Source organism: Primulina tabacum, chromosome 9 (assembly GCF_025594145.1).
Source record: "Primulina tabacum isolate GXHZ01 chromosome 9, ASM2559414v2, whole genome shotgun sequence".
In the NCBI taxonomy this organism is placed as follows: Eukaryota; Viridiplantae; Streptophyta; class Magnoliopsida; order Lamiales; family Gesneriaceae; genus Primulina; species Primulina tabacum.
Genome location: NC_134558.1, coordinates 40237218 through 40264710, shown reverse-complemented (window position 1 = coordinate 40264710; position 27493 = coordinate 40237218). Strand labels below are relative to the sequence as shown.

At 35.6% G+C, this 27493-nt stretch overlaps 3 protein-coding genes, 1 long non-coding RNA gene and 1 pseudogene across 4 annotated transcripts; 2 read left to right on the top strand and 3 right to left on the bottom strand.

Annotated features, from left to right (window-relative positions):
- Positions 1–1588: 1588 nt before the first annotated feature.
- On the bottom strand, positions 1589–4261 carry LOC142556186 (aldehyde oxidase GLOX-like). Its single transcript, XM_075667507.1, has one exon. It carries the CDS (start codon positions 3900–3902, stop codon positions 2220–2222), a length of 1683 nt encoding a protein of 560 aa, XP_075523622.1. The 5' UTR covers positions 3903–4261; the 3' UTR covers positions 1589–2219.
- Positions 4262–4675: 414 nt separating this feature from the next.
- LOC142556185 (E3 ubiquitin-protein ligase RGLG2-like) lies at positions 4676–8521 on the bottom strand (annotated as a pseudogene).
- A 7957-nt stretch (positions 8522–16478) lies between these two features.
- On the bottom strand, positions 16479–19961 carry LOC142556184 (putative late blight resistance protein homolog R1A-10). Its single transcript, XM_075667505.1, has one exon. The coding sequence runs from the start codon at positions 19395–19397 to the stop codon at positions 16791–16793; it is 2607 nt and encodes an 868-aa protein (XP_075523620.1). The 5' UTR covers positions 19398–19961; the 3' UTR covers positions 16479–16790.
- A 2443-nt stretch (positions 19962–22404) lies between these two features.
- Positions 22405–27482, top strand: LOC142556180 (quinolinate synthase, chloroplastic). Its single transcript, XM_075667501.1, has 7 exons — positions 22405–23293; positions 24308–24592; positions 25196–25420; positions 25525–25704; positions 26287–26784; positions 26888–27049; positions 27140–27482. The coding sequence occupies exons 1-7, from the start codon at positions 22523–22525 to the stop codon at positions 27194–27196; spliced, it is 2178 nt and encodes a 725-aa protein (XP_075523616.1). The 5' UTR covers positions 22405–22522; the 3' UTR covers positions 27197–27482.
- On the top strand, positions 23306–23795 carry LOC142556183 (uncharacterized). The gene is made up of 2 exons (XR_012822535.1): positions 23306–23496; positions 23592–23795. It is a non-coding gene; the product is annotated as an uncharacterized LOC142556183 (long non-coding RNA).
- Positions 27483–27493: the final 11 nt, after the last annotated feature.

Below are 27493 nucleotides of genomic sequence, written 5' to 3'. Positions count from 1 at the left end.
GTGAATGGCTAATTCTTTTTTGCTTTTTTCTGTTTTGATCATTCAAAAGATATATTTTTAACAACGCTGAGATGCAGTCTGATTCGCTCTCAAATGAAATTCTTACATTAGAAGTAAAGAATTAAAGATTTGAGTTAGCTGAGAATTGCTTGAAAACTTTAGTCGTTGATTATAGCAAATGATATTGGCTGTCAGAGTAAACTCGTTGTATTTCATTGACAAGCCTTGTGATTTTTAACCGGTACACTCCTTTGTAGGTAACAAAACAATCTTCTTTGACTGAAACATGAAACTTTCGGTATCGTAACGCCCCTTACAGTCAATTTTATTTAATCTTGAACTGTCCCTTGTTATTAAAGGTGTTCCTTCCTTCCTTTTTTTTGGCTTTGAGGTGATCCCAACGTGCCAAAAAGACACCTAACACCTGCATCGTAGTGCTAGTCGATAATGGAATTTATTGTTCTGTCAATTCCACCGCTTCTTCACGTAATTTCTTACTGTGTTGAGTTGTTGGCTTTGTGAAAGATTGATAGTATTAGTTGTTGGCTTATTGTAGAAAACAGGTTGTTAGAAGTGTGCTAGAATTCTTTCCCCAATGGAAAATGGGGAGATGTAGAAGATTACAAATCCCGATGCATTTTAATTTTCTGTTTTCAGTTTTACTCTGTTTTTTAGACCCCTTGCATGTTTTCTTGGTCGTCAAGTTCACAAACACAATATTCTTTACACATTCTTGGTTACTCAATCGATAAGGTTAGATCAAGATAAGTTGCTAACCCAACTGATATGATTGGCTCGAAAAACTTGCAAAAACCAGCATCCGTTTATTCACCCTTCCTGAGATATGCAGCGAGCTATTTTTTTGAAACAAAAAATGAAAAGAAATTATTTAATCGCAAAGAAGATGGAGGAAAACGTGTATGTCGGGGGAGGTATTTTATATTTGATGGTGGCATGCGATTTAGAGATGATTAGAAAATAATTAAATCGAGTTTTCTTGTTTTTTTTTAAAAAAAGCAAAAAAAAAAAAAAAACAATTAGCAAAGTAGTTTAGGGGGGATTTTGGAAGTACTTGCATATGATGAGTCAAAGTAGTCTTTTTGGAAGTTTAATTTGTCAACTATTAATATATTCTTATTTGAAAAGAGGTATGTTAAATGAAACATGATGACATTTTTCATTTTCAAATAATAGATAATAAAAAAGTAAAAGAGATCAAATTGGATTCACTGGTAGTTTTAAATTTAGAGTATGTCTGTTATTGGAATTATATTATGATTTGATTCACGAACTTTCTTCATTAAACAAAAATAACACATCACCATTTTTTCAAACTTTCAAGTTTTTTAGAAATTATTTTAACTAATTTATGGAAGTTGAATATTGGCTGGTTGATTGGATGATTAAATAGAAGGGAATGATGAATTCATCCCAACGGCTGTTGAATTCCAATAATGAAAAAATAGTTTTTTACTCAATTATGTTAATTAATTTTAGAATTTGGTTCACTCAGTTTGATTTTGATACGTTGCCTTTTAGTTTTTGGTTATTTCGGTCTAAATTGAATACATAACAAAAATTGTTGAATTTGTAGATGTCGCTTTTTTATCCCTTCCAACCAAACTAGTAAGCTTTATACATACAAACAAAAAGTTCTGAAACGAACACAATCCACGACATGGAAATTCAATTCCAGTTCTCTCCGTAGGCCAAATCTGCAGAAACCGTGGCATCCATTCCCGATCTCCTAACTGAAATCTTGCTGCGCCTGCCCATAAAATCATTACTTGGTTGCAAATTGGTTTCCAAGCTCTGGTTTTATCTCATAAGTAATCCAAAATTCTGTCAGCTCCTTAGTCCCATTCCCAACCCGGAAGTTGGCCTCTTCTTGCCCTCTTCCGCACCAGTTAATTCTGGTGAAGATCATCACGAATTTATCCCTTTTTGGTTCCAAAGAGTCTACTGAATTTATAAGAAGATCATCTTGTAATAATAACTCGAAATTGATATTTAGTTGGATTAGTTGTGGTGAGGATAAGGAGATGTGGGCTACTTGTAAAGGTAGTTGGACAAAAATAGCTAATTTGATTCTTATCAGCCTAATAATATTTTTTTTATATCATAGAGAGAGATAGTATAACCACCCTGAAATAGTAAATAAACTTACAAACTTGTAGATATACACTTAAATTAAATTAAAAAGGAAGAAAAGACAACTTTCAAACATGTATAAATCTAACCCATTGAGAGATACTAGGAATCCCGTTATTGACAACGCTAAGCATGTAATAACCAGAAGGTGCCACTTTGGGAGATGGAGGAGCTTCTAAAACAGCATTCACACCTCCGTTGTCACCCCTCAGCATCTTCTTGCACTTGAGAATCAGCATCCTCTGGTTCATTGATGTGGAATGTGTGTTAAACGGGGGCGAATAAGCTGTAAAAACGACCTCATTGCTTGATCCATTTTTCTTTTCCAAGAAAAAATGAACATTAAATTCAGCCCCATATCCCACCCCTTTATCACTTCCATTGATGTGAACAGATACATTTCTTGGCCTTTGATGATCGAATTCTTCCCCCATATGAGCCGGTACAAATGCCTCTAGACGTAGTTCGGTGGGATACCTTACATTATTGAAGGCATACTTATTGTTTGGATTGCTACCAGCTATAAGAACTCTTCCATCTGGTAAAAGGATGGCTGATGAGTGGTACATTCTTGCAATCTTGGTGGATTTGAGCACCGAGAATCGTCTCCCAAGCGTTTTCTTTGGCTTGTAGAGGTAAGGTTCAAGGGAGGGGTTTGATGCAGAGTCCCATCCAGCACAGCCTTGTTTAACTCCGTTGATTATAAGAACATGGCCTGTGGGGAGAAGAAGCATGTCGCTCATCAAGCGGGACTGGGGCATCTTTTCCATTTCCCATTTGTGCTTATTCCCTGTGATCACCATTCTTCCGCAGGATCGCAAACCCTTCAAGAATCTGCCGCTTTTGGCTGCAGAGAATGCCCCGTAATTCGCTCCTCCACAGATCATAACCTCAACTTTCTTGAATCCATTGCTGTGGTCAAGTGGAAGAATTACAGATGATCCTGTGCTGGGGTAACTTCTTGATCCATTACCTGGAATTCGTGGATATTTCTTGACCGCTTTATTTCTTTTATAGTCGAAAAGAATAGAATCCCTATTTGCAAAAATGAAAAGATTCCCATCAGAAGATAGGTGCATAATAGGATAAAGATTGTTCCCTCCTCCATTTCTGTCATAAGTTTCGCGCAAAAACGGAAGGTTGTAAGACTTATAATTTGATCTTTTCGGCACAAACTCATATGAGAAAACACCCCTCCCACCCATGACAATGATGCGATCATCCTTCTCCGGTAATAATTGATTCGAAGCATACCACCTATCAACAGACAAGACTTTCTTCCCTTGTCTCCAATCACAATGGCCATTCTTACACGGCTTAAAGTACCGTATCCTTCGTGAACCAGAGCCAAAGCCACCAGTTTGAATCAACGTCCCATTGCTCAAAATCGAGCCTGAAGAACACCAAGCATTGGTTCCGATGTTTAGAGGCCTAATCTTATTCTTCATCACATCATACTCAATGGAATGAGCATAGCATGAAGAATCTTGCAAATCACTGCGTGACCCTTTGCATCGTGTCCCATTGTATCGCCTACGCAGTTGGTAGCCGGACTGACCTGATTCGGTCTGGTCTGACATGAGGACAGTGTTGTGGTGAGTTAAGGCCATGTGCATTGCCACAACACCTGTGTTGTTCAATAGAAGCTGCCATTTTCCCTTCCCCTGTACTATTATTGCACAATTCGATAGCAGAACATTGAAGGCTAATAGTAAGAATTTGGAGGAGAAGTGGAATTGTTTATTTTCCATGAGGAATTTGAGAGTCGGATTTATTGAATTGCTGTTAATAAGGTGTTTATATAGTTGCTATTTTCCATGTAGTATATAATTTGCCATGAAGTTATCTCATTTTTACACTGAATCTTTGCCTGAGCAAAAACTTCGTAGAATTCATCACACAAAGCTTATTGTATTCTTGAAAATTGTTGTTTGCATTTCAAGGTTAGAGTTTGTTGCTAGATGGTTTTTACATGATGAGATGTGTTGCATATATTTAAATCTTGTCAAATCTTTTAAGATTCAAAATTTCTAAAAGATCATTTAAATAAATTCAACGTGTTCTTACAACTTTATAATATACTATATAAACACATTCTATCTTTTATTTGCAACAAATTTAAATGAGAATACTTACTGATGGATTCCGAATATATACCTAACACACAAAATTTCAAATGAAAAATGGAAGCAAAAATCCACGCCACCCATTAAAAATATTGAGGAGCTTATGATAACTCAGCCGAGAATTTTAAAGGCTCATTGTTTATCGACAAATGCGGATTTTATTTATTTATTTTTATTTTTTTTGCAATTTGTTCACTTTTGTGTCCATCTCATCGTGTTTCATTTAGTTCTGAATTGACAGAGGCCATCAATATTAAGTATTTATTATTTGTACCGCATGGTTATATTCCTTTCTGATGTTGAATAAAGATTTACTTGGTGAAAGAAAGGCTTACCTCTGGTGGACTAAATATATAAAATGGTGCATAACAAAGATATATATTTAACTTGAACAAGACTAAATAAATAAATAAAGCGGTCACAAATAGGATTGTATTGCATGCTTTAGATAACAATTCAAGAAAAGAGGTGCACTAGTCTACGAACTAAACAGAATGCTAAACAAATCGATGTGCCTTCAAATCACAAAAAATAATCTGATGAATTTGTCATCTGATGCTGTACAGATGCAGATGCAAGAGCCAAGGGAGGAGTAAGGGCAGATTTGTACATGGAAGAGAGCTTTTATCGGATCGATCTCATTCAATTCGACGAGAAGGTTTCTATTTAGTAAAGCTTTATCCTTGTTTCAATTGCATGTCGGCAGATTGGACATGATGACAGGTCTTGGCCGCATCCACAACAAGTCTGCTTACAGAAAAGGAGAAAAAACATAAAATACGAAGTCATAATCACTGGACATTGTTTTCTGAGCAAATCAAGGAATCAAAATAGCGTATTATACCTGATGTCCACAGCCAAACGCCATATCCTTTGGATCCGTAAGGCAGACAGGGCAAAGCTATCAAAGTATGAATCACAAAAGGTTAACATATCTCGAATTTGTCATTGAAAGTCACCGTACCATTACCGGAATCAATAGTTAGTCATATGCCAATGCCGAAAAAGGTCTTCATTCTAGAACGAATGTCATTCCTTAGAGGAGTTCAGTTCCTGTTGCTGCTTAATGTTCAATCAACTTGGGTATATACATGATCATATAATTCCTAATTATTGTCGCACCAAATTCCTTAAACTCGAGCTTTTGAAACACGTGATTTTAACGGTAATGTCGAAAAGGATTACGGTATTTAGGCATAACTTCATCGCCGAAGAACCAAAAAAATGAGAGAAATAACTAAAAATTTGATGTACTATTTACAAAAGCGGGATTCCATACATGGTTATCGGAAGCATAGCTTGCAGCTGCAGGCGGCCTCGTAGGAGCAACTGGATCATATCCTCGAGAAGCAGGTGCACTTGAGTAGAAATTACTAGATCGGGGAGGCTTTGATGCAGTGGCAGCAGCTGAACGATACAGAGGAGGGGGGAGAGGTACCCTGTAATCATCCTTCCCTCTGGAAGCACTGAGCAAACAACTCGATCAATGCACATATCGGTTAAAACTTTCTCAAATGAAAAGATATTTATTGCACTATTTTACCCAAGAATGTTGAGCTCCAATGTTGCTTTATATTGAGACGGTATCTCCATTAAGGCTCCAAGCGCAAACTCAGCTTCTTTCGTGGATCGGTCCATGTTTTTTGACATGATTTCTGTGAAGTTTACAAACTAGGGATGTACAGGGAAGTAATAAATGATGTAAGATTTTCAGATAATTGCCAAAATTTGTACTCTTTTTGTTTCTTTTAAATAGATTTCACCGTGAGCAAGCTACATCAGGTTAACTTGCCTGGAAATTGTCAAATGCTCGAGCAGGGATGTTGTCATCAAATTCCTTCATCATATCCCACGGCCCATCTCCAACCCCCACTAAAATAATTGATAAAGGGTACTCACTACAAAATGAACCAAAGAACATAGGAATTATGGTGAAGGGATTCAATTTATTTTTTGCTAGTACGTATGATCACATCACATCATTGGCATGCACTAATTGCACCTGGCTTTAACTATTGCCTCAACGGTTTTCCTCTCTTGAGTACTTAATTGGCCTTGATCAGTGTCAACACTTCTTGTAACCTAAATCAAATGTTAAACCATGGATGAACAATGAATCACAAGCCAAGACTCAAAAATGAATCATTATGGTAAAACCAGGGTATGGTTCTATCGAGACTCGGAAAAATTTTAGTTTTTATTTGTTCCAAAAAAACACTACTTACCTGTCCGTCAGCAATAATCAGTAAAACATGGTACTGGCCACCGCTATTCTCAACAATAGTGATCGCCATTTCAATGATAGGAGCGAATGATGTTGGCCCTGTGGAGACAAGGAGACAACATTTATTGAGAGAAAAGAAGACCAATAAGTTCAGGAAAAATCAAAAGGCTCGAGCTTGAACCTGCAAGTCGTAATTGAGGTACTAATTCCCTATATCGTGTCAACACTTCCTCAAAGCCTTCACAAAATCTCTCATCCGGGAAAAAACTAAAAACTTCTTGGTCATGCGTTGAAGCTGTCAAACTAGAATAATAAAATCTCCAATTTCTCAATCGCGGATAAATGAAATGACAAGATTCTCAAGAAAAATACCATCTCCAAAACCATAACATGGAATTAAGTTATGATCGTCAAATTTGGATAATGTCCTCCCAATAATTGATATGGCTTGTTCATAAGGATTTTGCTCATATCCTAATCCAATGGCATGCAAACTTCTTCGATGAAATGACCTTGCACCTAAACAAACACCAGACCTGTCCATTCATTGCTCTTGGTGAAATCAATACCAACAACTAAATTTGAGGATTCCAGACCGGCACGTGATAGTGCATCGGTGACCTACATCAGGCATATTTTTTTGAGATTAATAGTTCATGTAAGTTCAAGGAACGCTTCTTGTGTTACATAATTCAAACTCGAAAGTATGCAGCTTCAACATCAGATACTTGTTTCATTTTAAGAAGATAAACTATCTCGACATATCACATATCCACAAACATTCGCTTGACATGCGCGTCTTTAAAAACTTTGGACAAATCTTAAGAAGGAGTTGTATACTTCCAACAAAATGCATGACATTAAAATTTCTACACGATCAACGATTTAGTTTTCAATAATCGACAATCAAGGTTTCAACTAATCGACAAGACGGATCTACTAATCTGCTTTTACTTGCACCCTTTTTTTATCTTATTCAGCTCAAGAATTTCAGATCATAATTCCACCTGTTCTACGGTGTCGTAGTCATCATCTATTCTCGAGTACTTCCTCTCCAATTTTTTCTTGGAATCATACGACCGACCACCGTAGGTTGGCGGTGGGGGTGTGTAGCTGTGACTCGGTTGAACATACGATGGCTGTGGATAGGGATGATTATACCATGATTGTGAACTGGAGCCATAAGATGAATACCGACCTGCAATCGGATTCTTTGAACTCTTCCCACCCATGAGCTCTACAGTAAAAAAAGATTCAAGTTCATAGAGAGAATATGGAACTTTCCCTAAAAGGATACATAATGCAAGCCCCCAAAAAAAATACAACAGAAATTATGGGTGTTTTGAGGATCTAGAATTGTAGTATTCTAGATCAGTCCTTTAACCAATTCAAATAAATTACACACAAAACAATTAAAAAAAAACAAATAAAGCAATGATTCCAAAAGAAAAGCCTGCAGAATAATTCCCACATCATTTCCATAATTCCATCCATTAAATTCAAAATAATCAGTAGCACATTTCGGTTGAAGTAAAAAATCCAAGAATAAAATTCAGATCTACCAAGGCAAAAATTCAAGCATCCACCATCAGTCAACGAATCGCACTAAGAATTAACAGAACACCTGTTGTTTCCAATCAGCAGTGAAATAAAATATGATATAATCAAAGACCACAAGAAATTTCCAAACTTGATCATCCCAAAATAAAATTAAAAAATATTACACATAATATATCAAAAATTAAACAAAAAGCAATCCCATTTAAATTATACATACAACCAAAAGGGAGAAGGGAATCAACACTAACAAAAAAAATCAAAAAATCTCATCATTCCCATCAAGAAATCATATCTTCTAACCTTGTTAAGCAAAAGCACCGCACCGAATGGTGACTCTATTAACAGAGAATATGGAGAAGATGGATAGACTTGAAAGTTGAGCAAATTTGTCGTTTGGAGGCCACTCAGTAGATTTTCTGTTACACGCTGTTATATTATTTATCCTTCCAGATTAATATTGTTTGATATTAATAATTAATTAAATTAATGCTCGAAAGAGAGAAATTGGATAACAAAATATAAATAGATCAAACAGTCTCTAATTTTAATTTTAAAAGAAATCAAATTAAAAATTAATTATACATATATGTTCCTGTTAGTTTTTTCTTTTAGATGTTTTCCAATAGATAAAAAAAGTTGAGAGAGTTACCTTTTCAACTAGGAAGAAAATGACCATTAAACTAAAAAAAGTCAATGTTTCACCAACTAACAAGAACAATGAGAAAACATCAAAGTAACTATTTATGAAAGCAATGTTCACCAACCAACATGACAATGGGAACTCGTCAAAATGTTTGAGTCGATGGAGTAAATGTGTGATTAATGATCATGAGTTCGATTTCTCTCGTTAATATTTTTTTGAGCGAGCCTTCCAGTGTTCTCACATAAAGTTTTCTTACGTGGTTTATTAGATTATCATACTTTACACGAAATTTCGTTAGTCTGGTTCCATTGATATTTAAAGAAAAAACATGAACAAACAGCATAATACATTTAGTTGCATGTAACTTTCAGATCTTTTGTGAAATAAACCGACAATTGCACATTCGAGTAATTTTTTTTATTTTCTGAGCAAACTAAATTTATTAATTATTTGATAATTTGTATCTTAAAACTTTCAAATTAAAATACAATGAAAGTTATTAGTATTAGTTATAGGTTAAAAAAAAAAGTTTGGCAGTTAAATATTTTTTATTTCTGTACCACTATTTGATTTTTTTTACGTAGAATACACGTAATTGAAAATTGTTATTGTAATTTTGTATTTTCTATAATAAATAAATAGATTGATTTATTCTGTTCATCCAAGCTAAACTGACAGGTCACAGCAGGATAATTGACCCTGGATCAGTGTCAGGGTGTTTTTCGCATTTCTTCTAAAAAATTAAATAATATATATTGAAAAATAATATTTAAAATGTGTGTATTGAATATTTGAATGTTGAATATTTGAATGTTGAAAATAAGAGTTGTAAATATTGAAAATTAGTGTGTGATGATGTAGGTAATGATGTATTTTATTTTTGGATTATTTGTAAAGATTTCCTATAAATAGATCTCTCATTTGTGAAGAAAATCACAATTGAGTAGAGAGAAAAATATTATAAAGTGTGTAGTTTGGTAAATTTTGAGAGTTTGAGATTTTTACTTTTTACCATAAATTTTTACTTTTTCACAACACGTTATCAGCACGAAGCTCTAAAAGTCCTACATACTTTTCCAAGCTCCAAACAGAAGAAAAAGGTAACAAAAATAATTATATTTATTTTACTGTTATTTATTTATTGTGTATTTATTTAATATACAATATAATGTTATTATTAGAAATAATAAAAATAAATTTTTCATAAACTTGTTATAAATCCTGGGAGGATGTTAAGACGACATCCCACACTCCCGGTAAGGGATACGACAAGTATAAAAGCCTATAAGGTTTTTAAACAAAATAAATTATGACACTCATTATAATATTATGATATGATATACATAATTATTTAAACATGTCTAATATTATATGTATCATATTATTACCATAAAATTATACAAATACATACCTTTATTTTTTTTGTACCCCAACGGTCATAAATGGTAAAAAACGGCTAGTTTTTGCCCTATAAATATGATCTCACAAACACATTCCATCACTCCAACTTTCTCTTCTTCTCTAAAAATTATTCATCATCAAATTTTTCGAAGAAAAAAGAAGATGGCTTTCTCAAGGATATTTTTAATTATTTTGGTTGTCATACTCACGAGTCTTGTATTTATCGGAGAATATCATCCTCGTGCGTTTTCTTTATTTTTACAAATACTTGTACTTGTTGTTTATCCGTTACTTTGTATTGCAATAATTATTAACTAATAAAATGCATCGTAATTTTTTTTAGTACCACCATGTCAAATTTAACAAAGCTCGAATTTGTTGCGCTCGACATCACGGGAAAGAACTATATGCCATGGACTCTAGAGGTAGAAATGCATCTTGAGTCATTGGGTCTAAGCGAGACCATTAAAGAAAATGGCATATGCACGTCACAAGAAAAGGCAAGAGCCATGATATTTTTGCGTCGACATCTCGACGATGGATTGAAATGTGAATATCTGACTGAAAAAAATCTCATGGCTTTGTGGAAGGGATTAAAAGAAAGATTCGAACATATAAGAGAAGTTATACTTCCGACCGCCCGGGATGAATGGAATACATTGAGATTCCAAGACTTTAAAAAAGTCAGTGATTACAATTCGGCGATATATAGAATAATCTCGCAATTAAAATTTTGTGGACATGAGGTCACAGAATCTGAGATGCTTGAAAAAACATTTTCCACGTTTCATGCATCAAATATTACTCTACAGCAACAATATAGAGTACGTGGATTCGCGAGATATTCTGAACTCATCGCCTGTCTTCTTGTGGCGGAAAAAAACAACGAGCTATTAATGAGAAATCATCAGTCCCAACCCACTGGATCAACAGTATTTCCAGAAGTAAATGCTGTAAGTAAAAATGAATTTAAACCTGAAAACCAAAATCAAATTCAAAGACAAGGTTTTGGTCTTGGTCGAGGTCGAGGTCGTGGACGTGGACGTGGAATTGGCCGTGGTCGTGGTCAAGGCCGTGGTTTTGAAAATAATCGAGATAGTTATTTTTATAACTCATCTCAAAAGAACGTCCCAAACCATCCACAGAAAAGGCATCATGAGAATAAAAGTGTTAATGAGAAGCACTCAAAAAGATATGAAAGTTCTTGTTACAGATGTGGTACTCCAGGACATTGGTCCAAAGTTTGTCGAGCCCCTGAGCACCTTTGTAAACTTTATAAAGAATCATTAAAGGGGAAAGAAAAGGAGACCAACTTCACTGAACGCAGTGACCGTTTGAGTGATTCAACTCATTTTGATGCTGGTGATTTTATGAATGATTTCTCTGGAAATGATCAATATGTTGGTGGGATAGAAATGAACAATATTGATGCTGCAGATTTTCTCAACGATTTCTCTGAAAATGAACAATATAATGGTAGAATATAAATGTACAATAATCTATTTTTCATGTATTCATAGAATAATGTTTTATTGTATAATTATGATTTGTGTTATATTTAAATATATATTGCAAGTAATTTATTTCATTGCATATTTTTTTGAAGTTCAAATATGGAAAATGCTATGAGCAAAGCTGAAGTTTGCATACCCGATAGCGGTACAACGCAGACTATCCTCCGAGATAAAAGATATTTCTTGGAACTAAAACCAACAAAAATAACGGTGAATACAATATCAGGTCCTGTAGACTTGATTAAAGGATGTGGTAAAGCACAATTTTTGTTACCTAATGGTACAAAATTTTTTATCAATGATGCTTTATATTCACCACAATCGAAAAGAAATTTGTTGAGTTTTAATGATATATATTCCCATAGGTATGATACTCAAACAATGAATGAAGGGAATGAGAAATATATGTGTCTTATCACATATAAATCAGGAAAGAAATATGTGATTGAAAAACTACCAATGCTCCCTACTGGATTGCATTATACACATATAATTCCCATTGAATCAAACATGGTAGTTGATAATTCTTCGATATTAACCAATTGGCATGATCGATTGGGACATCCTGGTTCAACAATGATGCGAAGAATTATAGAAAATACACATGGTCATCCACTGAAAGACCAGAAGATCTTTCAGAATAATAAGTTTCAATGTAAAGCATGTTCTCTTGGAAAACTTATTATAAGACCATCACCAGTCAAAATCCAAACTGAATCACAAATGTTTCTTGAACGTATTCAGGGTGATATTTGTGGACCAATCCATCCACCATGTGGACCATTCAGATACTTTATGGTATTGATTGATGCCTCCAGCAGATGGTCACATGTATGTTTATTATCAACTCGAAATGTTGCATTTGCAAGATTACTTGCTCAAATAATAAAATTGAGGAATCAATTTCCCGATTATACAATCAAGAAAATTAGACTTGATAATGCTGGTGAATTTACTTCCCAAACTTTCAATGATTATTGTATGTCTATGGAAATCATTGTTGAGCATCCTGTTGCTCATGTACATACACAGAATGGATTGGCTGAATCATTGATTAAACGTCTGCAAATGATTGCTAGACCAATGATTATGAAAACAAAGCTCCCTATTTCTATATGGGGACATGCAATTTTACACGCTGCTTCATTAATTCGCATCAGACCAAGTGCATATCATAAATACTCCCCATTGCAGCTTGCATTTGGTAAAGAACCAGACATTTCTCATCTGAGAATTTTTGGATGTATGGTGTATGTGCCTATTGCACCACCGCAACGAAAGAAAATGGGACCTCAAACAAAGGTTGGAATTTATATCGGTTATGATAGTCCATCAATCATTCGATATCTTGAACCTCAGACAGGCGACGTGTTCACAGCACGTTTTGCTGATTGTCATTTTAATGAGGAAATCTTCCCAATGTTAGGGGGAGAACAGAAACATACCGAAAAGGAAATTACATGGTATGTATCATCATTGTTACATCTGGATCCAAGAACAAAACAATGTGAAAAAGATGTACAACAAATTGTACACTTGCAAAGAATAGCAAATCAAATACCAGATGCATTTGTAGACACAAAAGGGGTAACTAAATCATATATACATGCTGCAAATGTCTCTGCTCGAATTGAAATTCCAAAGAAACAAATGGAAGATACTTATGATGTCATTAAACGTCTGAAGCGTGGAAGGCCAGTCGGTTCCAAGGATAAAAATCCTCGAAAAAGAAAATTCATAGAGAAACACGATGATCACAAAATAAAGAATGACGTTTCTGAAGAAACACATGATGATCACAAAATAGAGAATGGTGTTCCTGAAGAAACACATGATGATGAAAATGTTCTGTCAGAACCACAAACTGACGAGAATCATGAAATCTCTATCAATTATATTAATACTGGAAAAATATGGAACCGAAAAGATATAGATGAAATTGATGATATATTTTCTTATAATGTGGCAATCGACATCATAAATGATAACGAAGATCATGAACCAAAATCTTTTGGTGAATGTAAAAATCGGCATGATTGGATAAAATGGAAAGATGCCATCCAGGTTGAATTAAATTCGCTAAATAAACGTAATGTTTTTGGACCTATAGTCCTTACACCTGAAGGTGTAAAATCTGTTGGATACAAATGGGTTTTTATTCGAAAGCGAAATGAGAAAAATGAAATAGTAAGATATAAAGCTCGACTTATTGCACAAGGTTTTTCTCAAAGGCCTGGAATTGATTATGAAGAAACGTATTCTTCTGTGATGGATGCAATTATGTTTCGGTATTTGATTAGCTTGGCGGTATCTGAAAATTTAGAAATGCGTCTTATGGATGTTGTTACAGTTTACTTATATGGATCACTTGATAGTAATATATATATGAAAATCCCTGAATGATTTAAGATGCCTGAAGCACAAAGTTCAAAACCCAGGGAATGTTATTCTGTGAAATTACAAAGATCATTATATGGGTTAAAGCAATCAGGTCGAATGTGGTATAATCGACTAAGTGATCACTTGATGAAAAGGGGATATGTAAATAATTCAATATGCCCTTGTGTTTTCATTAAGAAAACAACATCCGGATGCGTAATTATTGCTGTATATGTTGATGATTTAAACATCATTAGAACGAATAAAGAAATTCAAGAAGTTGTGTCATACTTGAAGGAAGAATTTGAAATGAAGGATCTTGGAAAAACCAAGTATTGTCTGGGTTTACAAATTGAACAAAAAGAATGTGGAATGTTTGTTCACCAGACAAATTACACAAAAAAGATCATTAAACGTTTTAATATGGATAAAGCAAATCCTTTAAGTACTCCAATGGTTGTTAGATCATTAAACATAGAAAAGGATCCATTCCGTCCATGTGAAGATGATGAAGATATTCTTGGTCCAGAAGTACCATATCTAAGTGCCATCGGTGCCCTTATGTACCTTACAAATTGTACAAGGCCTGATATATCTTTTGTCGTGAATCTGTTGGCAAGATTTAGCACATATCCAATAAAGAGACACTGGAACGGAATTAAACATATATTCCGTTATCTACGAGGAACGACAGACTTGGGACTTTTGTATTCAAAAGATGCTAATCCAAGTATAATTGGTTATGCTGATGCTGGATACTTATCTGATCCACACAAGGCACGTTCCCAAACTGGATATGTATTTACTCGTGGAGGCACTGCAATATCTTGGCGTTCTCAAAAACAAACGCTCGTAACAACTTCATCAAATCATGTCGAGATTATTGCACTACATGAAGCAAGTCGTGAATGTGTGTGGTTAAAATCAATGACCCAACATATCCAAATTTCATGCGGATTATCATCTGATGAGAAGCCTGTGATATTATATAAAGATAATGCTGCATGTGTTGCTCAAATGAAAGAAGGATACATAAAAAGCGACAGAACTAAACATATTCCTCCTAAGTTCTTCGCATTCACCAAGGAGCTTGAGAAGAATAGATGTATTGATGTTCGTCACATTCAATCAAGTGAAAACTCATCAGATCTCTTCACAAAGGCACTTCCTACGTCAATATTCAGAAAGCACATATATAATATTGGGATGCGCAATCTACGAAATTTGTGAAGAATTGTTCATGTCAACATCAGGGAGAGTTTACGTGACTGCACTCTTTTTCCCTTACTATGGTTTTTATCCCAATGGGTTTTTCCAAGTAAGGTTTTTAACAAGGCAGTACAAAAACACGCAATGAAGACACCATCGTATCATGATCATCATCACAAGGGGGAGTATTGGAAAATAATATTTAAAATGTGTGTATTGAATATTTGAATGTTGAAAATAAGAGTTGTAAATATTGAAAATTAGTGTGTGATGATGTAGGTAATGATGTATTTTATTTTTGGATTATTTGTAAAGATTTCCTATAAATAGATCTCTCATTTGTGAAGAAAATCACAATTGAGTAGAGAGAAAAATATTATAAAGTGTGTAGTTTGGTAAATTTTGAGAGTTTGAGATTTTTACTTTTTACCATAAATTTTTACTTTTTCACAACAATATAATCTTTATTTTAGTCAGAATTTTTTTTAAAAAAAAATAAAGATGAATTAATTAATTATTTATTTATTTTTCTGAAACGGCAAAAATGCCTTCTTTTTTTGTCTTTTTCTTCCTCGTTCCCCTTGATTGTTGAAGATGAAATGAAGTTGTCCCAAAAAAATATCACTTTATCCGTGAAACGAGTCAATTATATTTATATTTATATTAATGAGTAATATTTTTGCATAAAAAGTAAATTTTTTTCATAAGTGACTCAAATAAAAGATCTCCGAGAAAATTGACTAATGAGAATATCTCACAAATTTTATTTTATTTTTTATAAAAAAACCAACCACTACTCGAAAAGCAATGTAGTTTTTTAATTTATTATTAAAATTTTGAAAAATAAATAATGAAACACATTTCCTAGTTTTACGTTGGTTGGACTGTGAAGTGTTCCAATCAACAATCCAACCAATGCTCATCAATGATTTTCCACCCGAAAACTTCTATATAATAATATGTTGATTCAATGGATATAATTCGAAAATTCGATTTGGTTTATTTTCAAAAAAAAAAAAAAGATTTAAACCGGTTTATTCGATTCAGTTTTGTTTGTTGGTATTAAGTTTGGTAAAGCCGACAAAACTTTTATTTTAAAAAATAAAATATACTATTATAAAAGAATTCAGTCAGATATGTTTGTCCAAAATAAATATGTATATCGGTTAATTCGATTTTGCTCAATTAATTGAACTGACCAAATTCTCACCAGGATTGTCTTTTGTCTATATTTTGCGGGCAACTATGAATGGTCGCAGGAAGAAGTATTTATGGTGGTAATATTTAAGGCCAGATCCAGGACTCCGACCTAGCAGTGATCACTTCTATATATCAGGTATACATCCATAAATTCGGATAATTTTCATATATTTAAGTCTAGATTATCAGCGACTTCTCTTTAAACTTTGAAAGCTGTAAATGAAATGATAAGTTTGGTATTCAAATTTCACTAAAACGAACAATCGGTTTCGTGTTTATGCAAAATGTACACGAGGGGTCATATACTTTCTAAACATAAAATGGTACGGTTGAGCAATCAAAATAATGATGATGAAAAACTATTTGTCTTAAAGCAGTCGAGATTATTTCACACGAACTTTGAGGCTCTCGTTTCCTAAGCTCCGTTGTTCCTCTTCTATCAGCTTTGCGGACTTCACCGCAGAATCGCTACATGTGTACAGCTCAATCAGTTCAAGAGTTGTAATGTCTCCAATGGCAGAAGGGATCTCTGCAAGTTCGAAGCAAAAGAAAACACTCAGCTGCTGCAGATTGGGGAAGTGTGTTTCACTGGCCTTCCAGTGTCTCAAATGGATCTCATCAAGAAGCAGATATTTAAGTCGGAGAAATTCCCCTTCCTCTGGTTCCCACACTCTGCCTTCGAAGGCGGATTCTTTAAGTTTTAGAACTTCAAGATTAGGCAGTGAGCCAACCATCGTCATCTTGCTCCAAGAAATCCGACAACCGCTCAAAGTTAACTTCTTGAGTTTTGATGGGAAAGCCAAGTTCACTAGTATGTCTTTCCAATGTTCTCTATCATCGAATGATAATATCAAAGTCTCAAGACTGTGTAGGTAGACAAAACTGCTAAAGTCATAGGACGACCGTTTTTCCCGCTTGCCAAAAACATAGGAAATCCCCAATTTCTTAAGATTTGGCATGATCCGAAACACCTCCTTTCTGCATTTGAAGTTCTTGACGCCAGAAAGTGTTTGCAGGTGTGCCATATCGAAAGAATTTTCCCTATCCAGTCGTTCGCGGGAAGGGCGAGGGAGTAAACCTCTCTTGAAAGACAGATGCCTCAGTTGTGGCATTTCCCAGATTTCAGAAGGTAGACGCAAAACTGCATCATCGAAATCATACATATCTTCACTTAATATTAAAGTCTGCAGATTTTTGAGTTTGACTATTGCTGCAGGAAGTTCGAGTCCGAAGAGACTCTGAATCAATAAACCAAGGTATCTTAAGTTAACCAATTCAACCATCTGGGTTGGAAACTCATAAAACGTTATTGTGAGTGCATCCAACACTTTCAATAGTCTAAACCTCGCAAAAGATAATGATAGGTTGCTCGATTTATTCTCCGCAAAATATAGAAAAGAACGGACGCGTGAATCGTGCATGCCAACACGCAAAATATGTGAGTGAATGCTAACGCGATACTCAGTATATCCGACTTCAGGAAGATTACGAGCATTGCGATTTAGAACAAGAAGAAACCTCTCATCCTTAGCTTTTTTGACGCACAAGTCCCGCAAGATGTCATGCATGATGCATGTTTTGATTTCACCTCGATGACCTCCCTTGCCAACCATAATGAGACTTCTGTGAACAAGATCTTCTATATAGTCTTCAGCCACCTCCTCCAAACTCTTAGAATAAAGTGGCTTTAAGAATCCTTCAGCAACCCAAAGCTTGATCAGTCGCGAGACCAAGATCTCGCGATCTTCGGGGAAGACTCCCATGTAAAGGAAACATGCTTTGAGATGATGAGGCAAATGGTTGTAACTCAAAGATAAAATCTCCAACAATCGATCATCATTTCCATTTACCCCTGACTTCACATTTCTTGCAATATACTCCCAATAATCTTGAGTCCTGCTTTTGGAGAGGACACCACCAATCGTGACTAGTGCAAGTGGAAGCCCTTTACAATTTCTCGCAATATCCTTCCCAATTTTCTCCAACTCAGAAGGGCAACATTCTTCGCCAAAGACCTTAGCACACAGTAAATTCCAACTTTCTTCAAAACCAAGAAGATTCATATCATGAATATAGCTGACAGATTCGGAAGAAAAGGCCACCTCTGATAACCGAGTGGTCAAAATTATCCGACTACCGTTATCGTCATCTGGAAATAACCTTCTCACATCATCCCAGAACTCGGTATCCCAAACATCATCCATCACAATCAGATACCTTCTGCCCTTCAAATGTTTGTACACACTCTCTGCTGATTTTTCAAGACACACTTCATCATGTGATTCACGTTTGACAAGTGCAATGGAGTTCCAAAGATCCTTCACTACAACTTGCCAGTGGTAATCTTGAGATACAGTCACCCATGCTCGAGTGTCGAAATGATAATCAATAAGTGAGTCCTCATAAAGATTTCTACCAAGAGTAGTCTTACCGATGCCTCCCATCCCTACAATTGAAATGATCTCCCGACTAGACGATGATCCAGTCAGCCAATCCTTGATTTTCAAAAAATCTTCATTCAACCCCACCATAGCTCTCTGTCCACATGAAGTCGTTCTTGATAGACGAGCACCAGCCAAAGATTCAGTAACCGGACGCAGGAGTTCTATCATTTTACCCTTCTTAATCTTGAAGAAAGAGTCCAAGATAAACTCAAACTCCTCTATACTCTTCCGTAGGTGCTTGATTTCCATCTCCAAATCATGATTCAAGACCTCACTTTGACGGAAGGCAGGAAGCACATTTTGAATCGTAGAGCAGAACATCTCCCAAAAAGAAGTGCTTGATTCTGAAAGGGCCTCTTTCGCTAAATGGGATTCAATGATATCTTCTGCCTCATATGCTGCATCTCTGATTTGGCCTTCTAAATCAGTGATTGTTGAGTTACACTTCTCGGAAGAATCTTCAAGAAAATCCAGCAAGTAACAGACCTTTTCCTTCAGAGATGAAATCTGTGGACAAGGATGAAGGATTTTGTCAAGTGTTTGCATAAGTAAACTAAAGCAGAATATGCCATCTTAATTCATCTACTCACACACACAAACACACAATGATTTTGAATCATACTGCCATCCAACACATATTTCAATGGAAGTTTACCAACACTTGATTCTTGATAGAAAAAGATAATGAAATGCATATTATTATATTAGCAACTTGAGAATTTAAAATATAGCAGTCCACTGTGAGCAAGTTTCTACATTGGAATCAAATTTGATTGGCTGTATTCAAGTTACATTGAGTTCATATATCACAATCGGTGCAAAAGAAATCGTATAGCATGATAAAATAGTAAGCAATCAGTGGACAACAGGATTCGATGCATTAAACTATTTTCAATCAAACAACTGATATGTTTGGATTAATAATTTCATCTTTTACTTATCAAGCAAACCAAAATTAGCATAATATTCAAAAAATAGTTCAAATGATCTCTCACTCCAACCTTGGTCTAGCAAAGTTGCTAAACAGTGCACAAGTGGAATTGTCTCTCAACATGTCTTAAATTTATCCTCCATGTCTGATACAAAACATGTTAAAATCTCTCTCTCAAAATTCAATAATTTTATAAAAATATATTAAAACGAAGATGAAGGAAAAAAATTAGTAGTACAGTGTCATACAACTCTAACAAAGCAATCACCTTCTCTTATTTGTAAAGCTGGCCCAATAATAAAATTGTGAAATGGAGTGAACAAATCTTTATGTGATAACAAGATATTATGCAAATGATAAAATTCAACAACTGTAGACAACATTTTATATCAATATTTGAACTTTTCATTGAAGTATATACATACTGTTGGATAAGTCATTTTCCATGTATAAATTGATCACGTGAAATGCACATCTAACATGAAAAAATTCACCATCTAAATCCCGTATCGTTATGAGTGTCACAATATTTGAGTTTAACTGATCTGATTGAAGTCTGGAACAAGTCATCAGTCACGTTGACTGAAATGTAAGGTTTATAGAAATTAGTTCGGGAAAAAACTCGTCTCCTGGTAAAGCTAATGTAGTAGAGGATGCTTTGAGCCGGAAAGTCGCAGTGATGACTCATTTGACAATTCAAAGGCCTCTTCAGAGTGAGATTCAGAGGTTTGATCTAGAGATTTATACTCGAGGTAGAGTTCCCCGTCTATCTACCTTGACGATTAAGTTTTCTTTATTAGACCGTATTCGCAGCGGTCAGTCATCTAATGAGCAGTTGGCGAAGTGGAGGCAGAGAGATGAGGTGAAGGACAGTGTTTTGTACACAGTGAGTGATGGCATTGTTCGTTATCGAGATAGGATATGGGTTCCTAGCAGCGATTCTATTCGAGCAGACATATTAGCCGAGGCCCACATGTCCCCGTACTCTATTCATCCTGGGAGTACGAAGATGTACAAGGATCTGCAGATGTTATATTGGTGGCCCTGAAGATAGAGATCCGGAGATTTGTATCTGAGTGTTTGACTTGTCAACTTGTGAAAGCTGAACATCAGAGACCAGCCGGCTTACTGAAGCCACTTCCCATTCCCGAGTGGAAGTGGGAGAACATTAACATGGATTTCGTGGTTGGTTTACCGAAGTCGGCTAGAGGTTCGAATGCTATATGGGTGATTGTTGATCGTCTTACCAAGTCAGCGCATTTCTTGCCTATTAAGACGACTTTCTCCATGATTCAGTATGCCGAGTTATATATCCGTGATATTAGTCCAATTGCACGGTATCCCAGTCTCTATTGTTTCTGACAGAGATCCGAGATTCACTTCCTCATTTTAGAAGAGTCTGCATTCAGCGATGGGTACGGATATCCAGTCCAAGGGCTGTGATGATCTCTACCGCCCAGTATACTGTGGTTTAGTCTGATCAGACGATTCATTTCATGTTATGGACCACTTGCGTAGAACATATTCTCCACAGAAAATTATTATATGCTATTTCATGACAGAGCTCTATCGAGCAAGCATTTCACTTACGATTTTCAGTTCAGTTATGCACATATTTATAATTACTCATGACAAGATATTTTCACGTTATGATTTACGACATGATATTTTTACCCGGCATGAAACTTTATGATATATTTTACTCGTTATTCACGATATATGCATGCTGAGTCTTTAGACTCACTAGACTTGATTGTTGTAGGTGCTGATGAGGTCGGGACCGAGGGCGGGGACCAGTGAGCCATCTTGGGTCGGCAGTAGTAGGAACCCGATGACCTCATTTATCAGTTTATTTATTATTTTATGCAAACTCATTTTATCGCGATGAATTATTTTAAGTCGTTGCTTTGAAACAAATATTTACTTCCGCTGCTATCTCGATATTTAAAGCTTTTATTCCGCTGCTACTTTAAACATTGAATCTTTTATCAGTATATTTTATGAGTGAGGCATTTTATTTATTTAAAGAGAAAATTTTAAATTATTCCGTAAATTTTCAAATATGAAACACGGGCCAGTATAGTTGGCTCAACAAACGGTGCTAAGCCAGAACTGAATACGCGCAATGGTCTCAGCTTGTTTTAAACATGTGGGTGGGCTATTTTGGTTCAACCCATTTCTTCCCATTGACCAAAAAGGAAGAGGAAAGCAAATCAAATTTGAATTGTTGGTTTAATAATTTTGGAGAATTATGATTACAAATAGTTGGCAAGACTCACTTCTTCATACACGCCATTGTTGTGTAACTTTTTGCAGCAGTAACAAATATTATTGAAACATTGTGACGTCTAAAAACATTGTTTTATAAGAAAAAATTATGGTTTTTCGTTATCATTTTATGAAAACATTACTTTGTACAAATTTATGGGGGATGCTTTGTATATTTGAACATAGTATATAGTTACAATTTAAATAACAATTATTGTATTTAGAATATAATAATATAATTAAGAATAATTGTGGAAACATTAATTAACATATAAATAAAATTTAATTTTTGGCGCGTGGAAATGAGGCTAATTTGCACCTTGCATTAACCCAAAGGCAATCCTTCATTTCCTGCACACTATATATCCATTTCACCACCGCCTTTCAAGGCCCTCCCTCCGCCTCTCACCGGCTGCTGTCATCCTCTCTCAGACACACTTGGGAACATACACAGATCTTCTTCATCAGGAAGATGGACTCAGCAACCACACTATCTACCGTTAGAGCTGTATCTTCCTCGTTCCTTTGCAGTTCTAAAAACCCTAAATTTAGCAACCTATCCAATCCAAAACCCGCGCACCCTGTCATCAGATGCTTCCATTCGCAAAACACATGTCGTAATTCCGTGTCTCCGATCAAACCTACATCGAGAACGCCTTTTCACTGCTCAGCCGTCACCTCACAAGCCTCCGGAAGCGCTAATCTGACGAGTACTGCCACCGGTGCTGACGCTAAGCTGCGTGTCCTAATCGAAGAACTCCAGTCACTGACCGAACCGGTGGACCGTGTTAAGAGACTACTGCACTATGCCGAGCTCCTCCCTTCTTTCGAAGATTCGTTGAAAACTACCGAAAACCGCGTGCCTGGGTGCACTGCACGGGTTTGGATTCATGTAGAACTAGACAGTGAGAATAGGTTCAGGTTTTTGGCGGACAGTGATTCGGAGATAACGAAAGGGTATTGCGCCTGTCTGGTTTGGGTTCTCGATGGAGCAACACCGGAAGAGATTTTGGCAGTAAAGACAGAGGATTTAGGGCCCTTGAGTGTTGTTGGGTTAAATGGGAAAGGAAGGGGTTATTCTAGCAGCAGAGTGAATACTTGGCACAACGCGTTAATGAGCATGCAAAAGAGGACTAAGGCTTTGGCGGCCAAGCACGAGGGGAGGTTGCAAGGGGAGCCGTTTCCATCGTTGATTGTGAGTGCTGATGGTATACAAGCTAAGGGAAGTTATGCTGAAGCTCAGGTGAAATTTTCATCTCAGTGTTTGTTATATGGTTGATTAGTCTTTGGTTTTGTGTTCTTTTTTTGTGTTTTCTTTGGAGAATGCTTTTCGTGAACTTGTGTTTCGTTATGGATTTCTAAAATTAGTAAAAAAAGGTTGGCACCTGTTTAAGCATATCATTCTACTGTCCTGTAGACTGATAGGATTTCTTTTCAGTTTTTTACGTATAGGTTTCTTGATGACACCCACAATACAGTTTTTTTAACAAAGTTACCAAAGAGTGATGGCCGAAGACATAATTGGAACGCATGATGTTTAGTTTTCAAATGCTTGCAAAGTGTCATCCCTTTTTGTGCTTATATCAGTCATTCTTTCTTCTGTATAAACTAGTTTGGATGGTATGCACTCTATTTTTGTTTTTACCCAAAATACATGTGAGTTAAGTTGAATTAGGTGGACGATCAACATTCTGCACGGATTCTGCCATTACTCTAGGAAGATTTTACAAATCGTCATAGCATGCGCCATGCAAGAAATATTTCATATGATCAGTCAAAGTTCCATTTGCCTTGGTGAACGCTGTGATATAGGCAGGAGGCAAGAAGTAGTGTGCGTAGCTTTATATTTTTAGGAACCTTATGAGTGGCTTGAGCCACGGATATTGGTTCAATCAGTTGATACTTAAGAGATTTTAAAAGGAAGTTTTAATGACCCATTTTAAGGGTGAAAAAATCGTATTTGATCAAGATTTAGGTGCTATTTGATATATAATAATAAGCAAACAATTTGGCACACCTATCTTTCAGAGGCTTTGGAGCGTACTGTTGGTAAAGTTTCTCTCTTTTGTTTGAAACTATATGCATCAGAAGTAGATCATGCAATTAGATTGTTATACTCCAGAAACATAATTTGGGTTGTCTCTTTCTTTCGAAAATTGGCAAAATTTGGGTTATGGCTAGTGTGCTTGTGAGGTTTGTAACATAACGTGTAACATTCAAATATTGAAAGCCATAACTTTGATATAATATTTTGCAGGCAAGATTTCTGTCCCCTGATGAGGTAAAAACTCAAGAACTTGTGAATTTGCTGGAGGAGAAAAAAATTGGGGTAGTTGCACATTTTTACATGGACCCTGAGGTCCAAGGCATTTTAACTGCTGCACAGAAGTTCTGGCCTCACATCCATATATCTGACTCGTTGGTAATGGCAGATTCTGCGGTCCAAATGGCTAAAGCTGGGTGTAAATTTATCACTGTTCTGGGTGTAGATTTTATGTCTGAAAATGTACGTGCTATACTAGATCAGGCTGGATTTACAGAGGTACAACACCTTACTCATATTTTCTCTGAGGCATTTCTTCTGTCGATTAGATGGTGAAATAAATTAATATCGACGGTGAAATAAATTAATCAGCCTACACCAACTAATCATGCCATTTTTTTCTCGTATAATTTTGGTTTACATAAAAATGGCTTTTAAATTTTATGGTTATAAATATCAGGGGATTACTTGGTGGAAATTAGAGAATGATGAGATATTAAGAAATTTTGAGAAAATTGGGAAGAAGTATCATCGTTTGATGTTAATTGATATTACAGATTTTTCTTGATATTTCTTAGATTACTGGTGTTTTGCTAACTTATATGTTGGCTAGCCCAAGGTTTTTTCTATGGTAGAAAACTCGCCACTTTGCAGAAGGGAAATGATCGTTTTACTTTTAACTATAAATTTTGTGTTTTAGTGTGAATGAATCTTCCATGGTTAGAGTTATATTGATTTGGAGAGTCGTTTCTGATGAAAGCAGTGGATATAATATGTTTGCTTTATTTATTATGTTTGGTTCTTAACACAAACAATGATTTATGAAACTAGTATAGTTATTTCAGTTTCTTGTGAGCATGTTTGAACAATGAAGTTGTTTAGGTAGGTGTGTACAGGATGTCTAATGAACGTATTGGGTGCTCCTTGGCTGATGCTGCAGCCAGTCCTAAATATATGGATTATCTTGCCACCGCTGCAGCTTCCGTTCCTTCACCCTCTTTGCATGTCGTCTATATTAATACATCCCTCGAGACCAAAGCTTACACACATGAAGTTGTTCCAACAATTACCTGTACCTCTTCTAATGTCGTGCAAACCATTCTGCAGGTTGGCTGTGCCATTTCTTTTTGAATAATCATTTGGTTGTTTACTTTATGTCCATACTTCAGATTCTTTTTACTTATTGTGAGCTGCATCTGGTAATTTTCAAGGCTTTTGCAGAAGTGCCTAATTTAAGCGTATGGTATGGTCCTGACACTTACATGGGAGCAAATATCATGGAGTTGTTTCGGCAGATGGCTGTGATGAGTGATGAAGAAATAGCTAGTATACATCCAAATCACAATAGAAACTCTATCAAAACTTTGATACCCCGGCTTCATTATTTTCAGGTGAATATATTTTTTTAAGTTGTGATAGTGAAAGGAGCCACTTGCTTATTGGAACTGGGGGTGCAAACTATTAGAACTGTACTATATTCTGCGCATTTTTTCATAGCTTGAAAAACGAAGTTTCATAGGTTCGAATTTACTCGACCTAGATTTTATGATCGGTGTGTTGTGAACTTAATTTCGAGGTTAGCAAAGGTTCAAATCCAGATCAATTCAGTCTCGGGATTGTAAACTCATTTAATTTTGGCATTTCTATAAATATATTAAAGGTGATGAGTGGCTTGCGAGTTATTTAATAATATAATTTGACCTCGAATTCAGTGTGGAAATATATCTGAACCCAACTCGAGTTCGATGATTTCGAATATGCATTGAATAATATTTGAGTTCGTTTCAAAAGCCCGTGAATTGCTCGGTTAATTTGCATTCCAATTTGGAACCATGAACTTCCTGTTTTCAACATTTCTGAAAAGGATGTCATATTTTGTGTAGAAGAGCATATCGCATAAGAGTCTGTGGTCCACACAGTCATGGTGGTGTCTCTATTTTTTTTAATCGCTAACCTCTCTTTTTCTGTGGCAGGATGGAACGTGTATTGTTCATCATCTCTTTGGTCGTGAAGTTGTTGGTAAAATTAATGAAATGTATTGCGATGCATTTCTAACCGCTCATTTCGAAGTTCCTGGTGAAATGTTCTCTCTAGCAATGGAAGCAAAGAGAAGAGGAATGGGAGTAGTAGGTTCGACCCAAAATATACTAGACTTCATCAAAGAAAGGGTGCAAGAAGCATTAAATAGAAATGTCGACGATCATCTTCAGTTTGTTTTAGGAACCGAATCGGGAATGGTGACTTCAATAGTTGTTGCAGTTCGCAAATTATTAGGCTCAATGAAGTCCGATGAGGGAGCAAAAGTGACCGTAGAGATAGTCTTTCCAGTTTCATCGGAGTCGGTAACAAGAACACAGAACTCAACCTTGGGAGAAACAGATGACTTGTTGCAACTTCATGTAATACCTGGTGTAGCAAGTGGAGAGGGTTGTTCTCTTCATGGAGGTTGTGCATCTTGTCCTTACATGAAGGTTAGTCATTGGAGTTTGAACCTGCAATTTGAGATTTTTGGTTGAAGGGGTGTGAATAATTCAAAGGTATAGTCTCATAACTTTTTCTACTTTAACTTGCCAGATGAACTCTCTTAGCTCGCTTCTCAAAGTTTGCCGCAGCTTGCCTCATGACAAAGATAGCCTTTCAGCATATGAAGCAGGACGGTTCAGTTTGCAAACCCCAAATGGAAAACTAATTGCAGATGTTGGTTGTGAGCCAATACTGCATATGAGACATTTTCAGGTACTGTGGATTCTTGAAATTTCATTTTACTGCTGGAATTACGGAGTGTCCGAATATCAATCGTTTCCCAACTCGTTGTGCCTATTGCAGGCCACAAAGAAACTGCCGGATAAGCTGATTCAACAAATCCTTCATCATGGAAGATAGTCTAAAAGAGATCAAATGTTGGCCGATCGGTTTTAACTTATACCCAGTAAACTTAGGACTTGCCTATTTTAAACTAAAAAATTGTTTTTAAATATTTAAAGATTTTTATAAAAAAAAATAAATAAATTATGAGCAAATCTAATGTGATGGTATCGTTCATATTTAAAATAAAAATAATAATTTTTTAACATAAAATAAAAATATATTTTTACAATTTGTGCAGGAGATTATATCACAATTGATTTTTTTTTTTTAAAAAATTAGACAAATAAAATATATTGCATAGTATGTATTTGC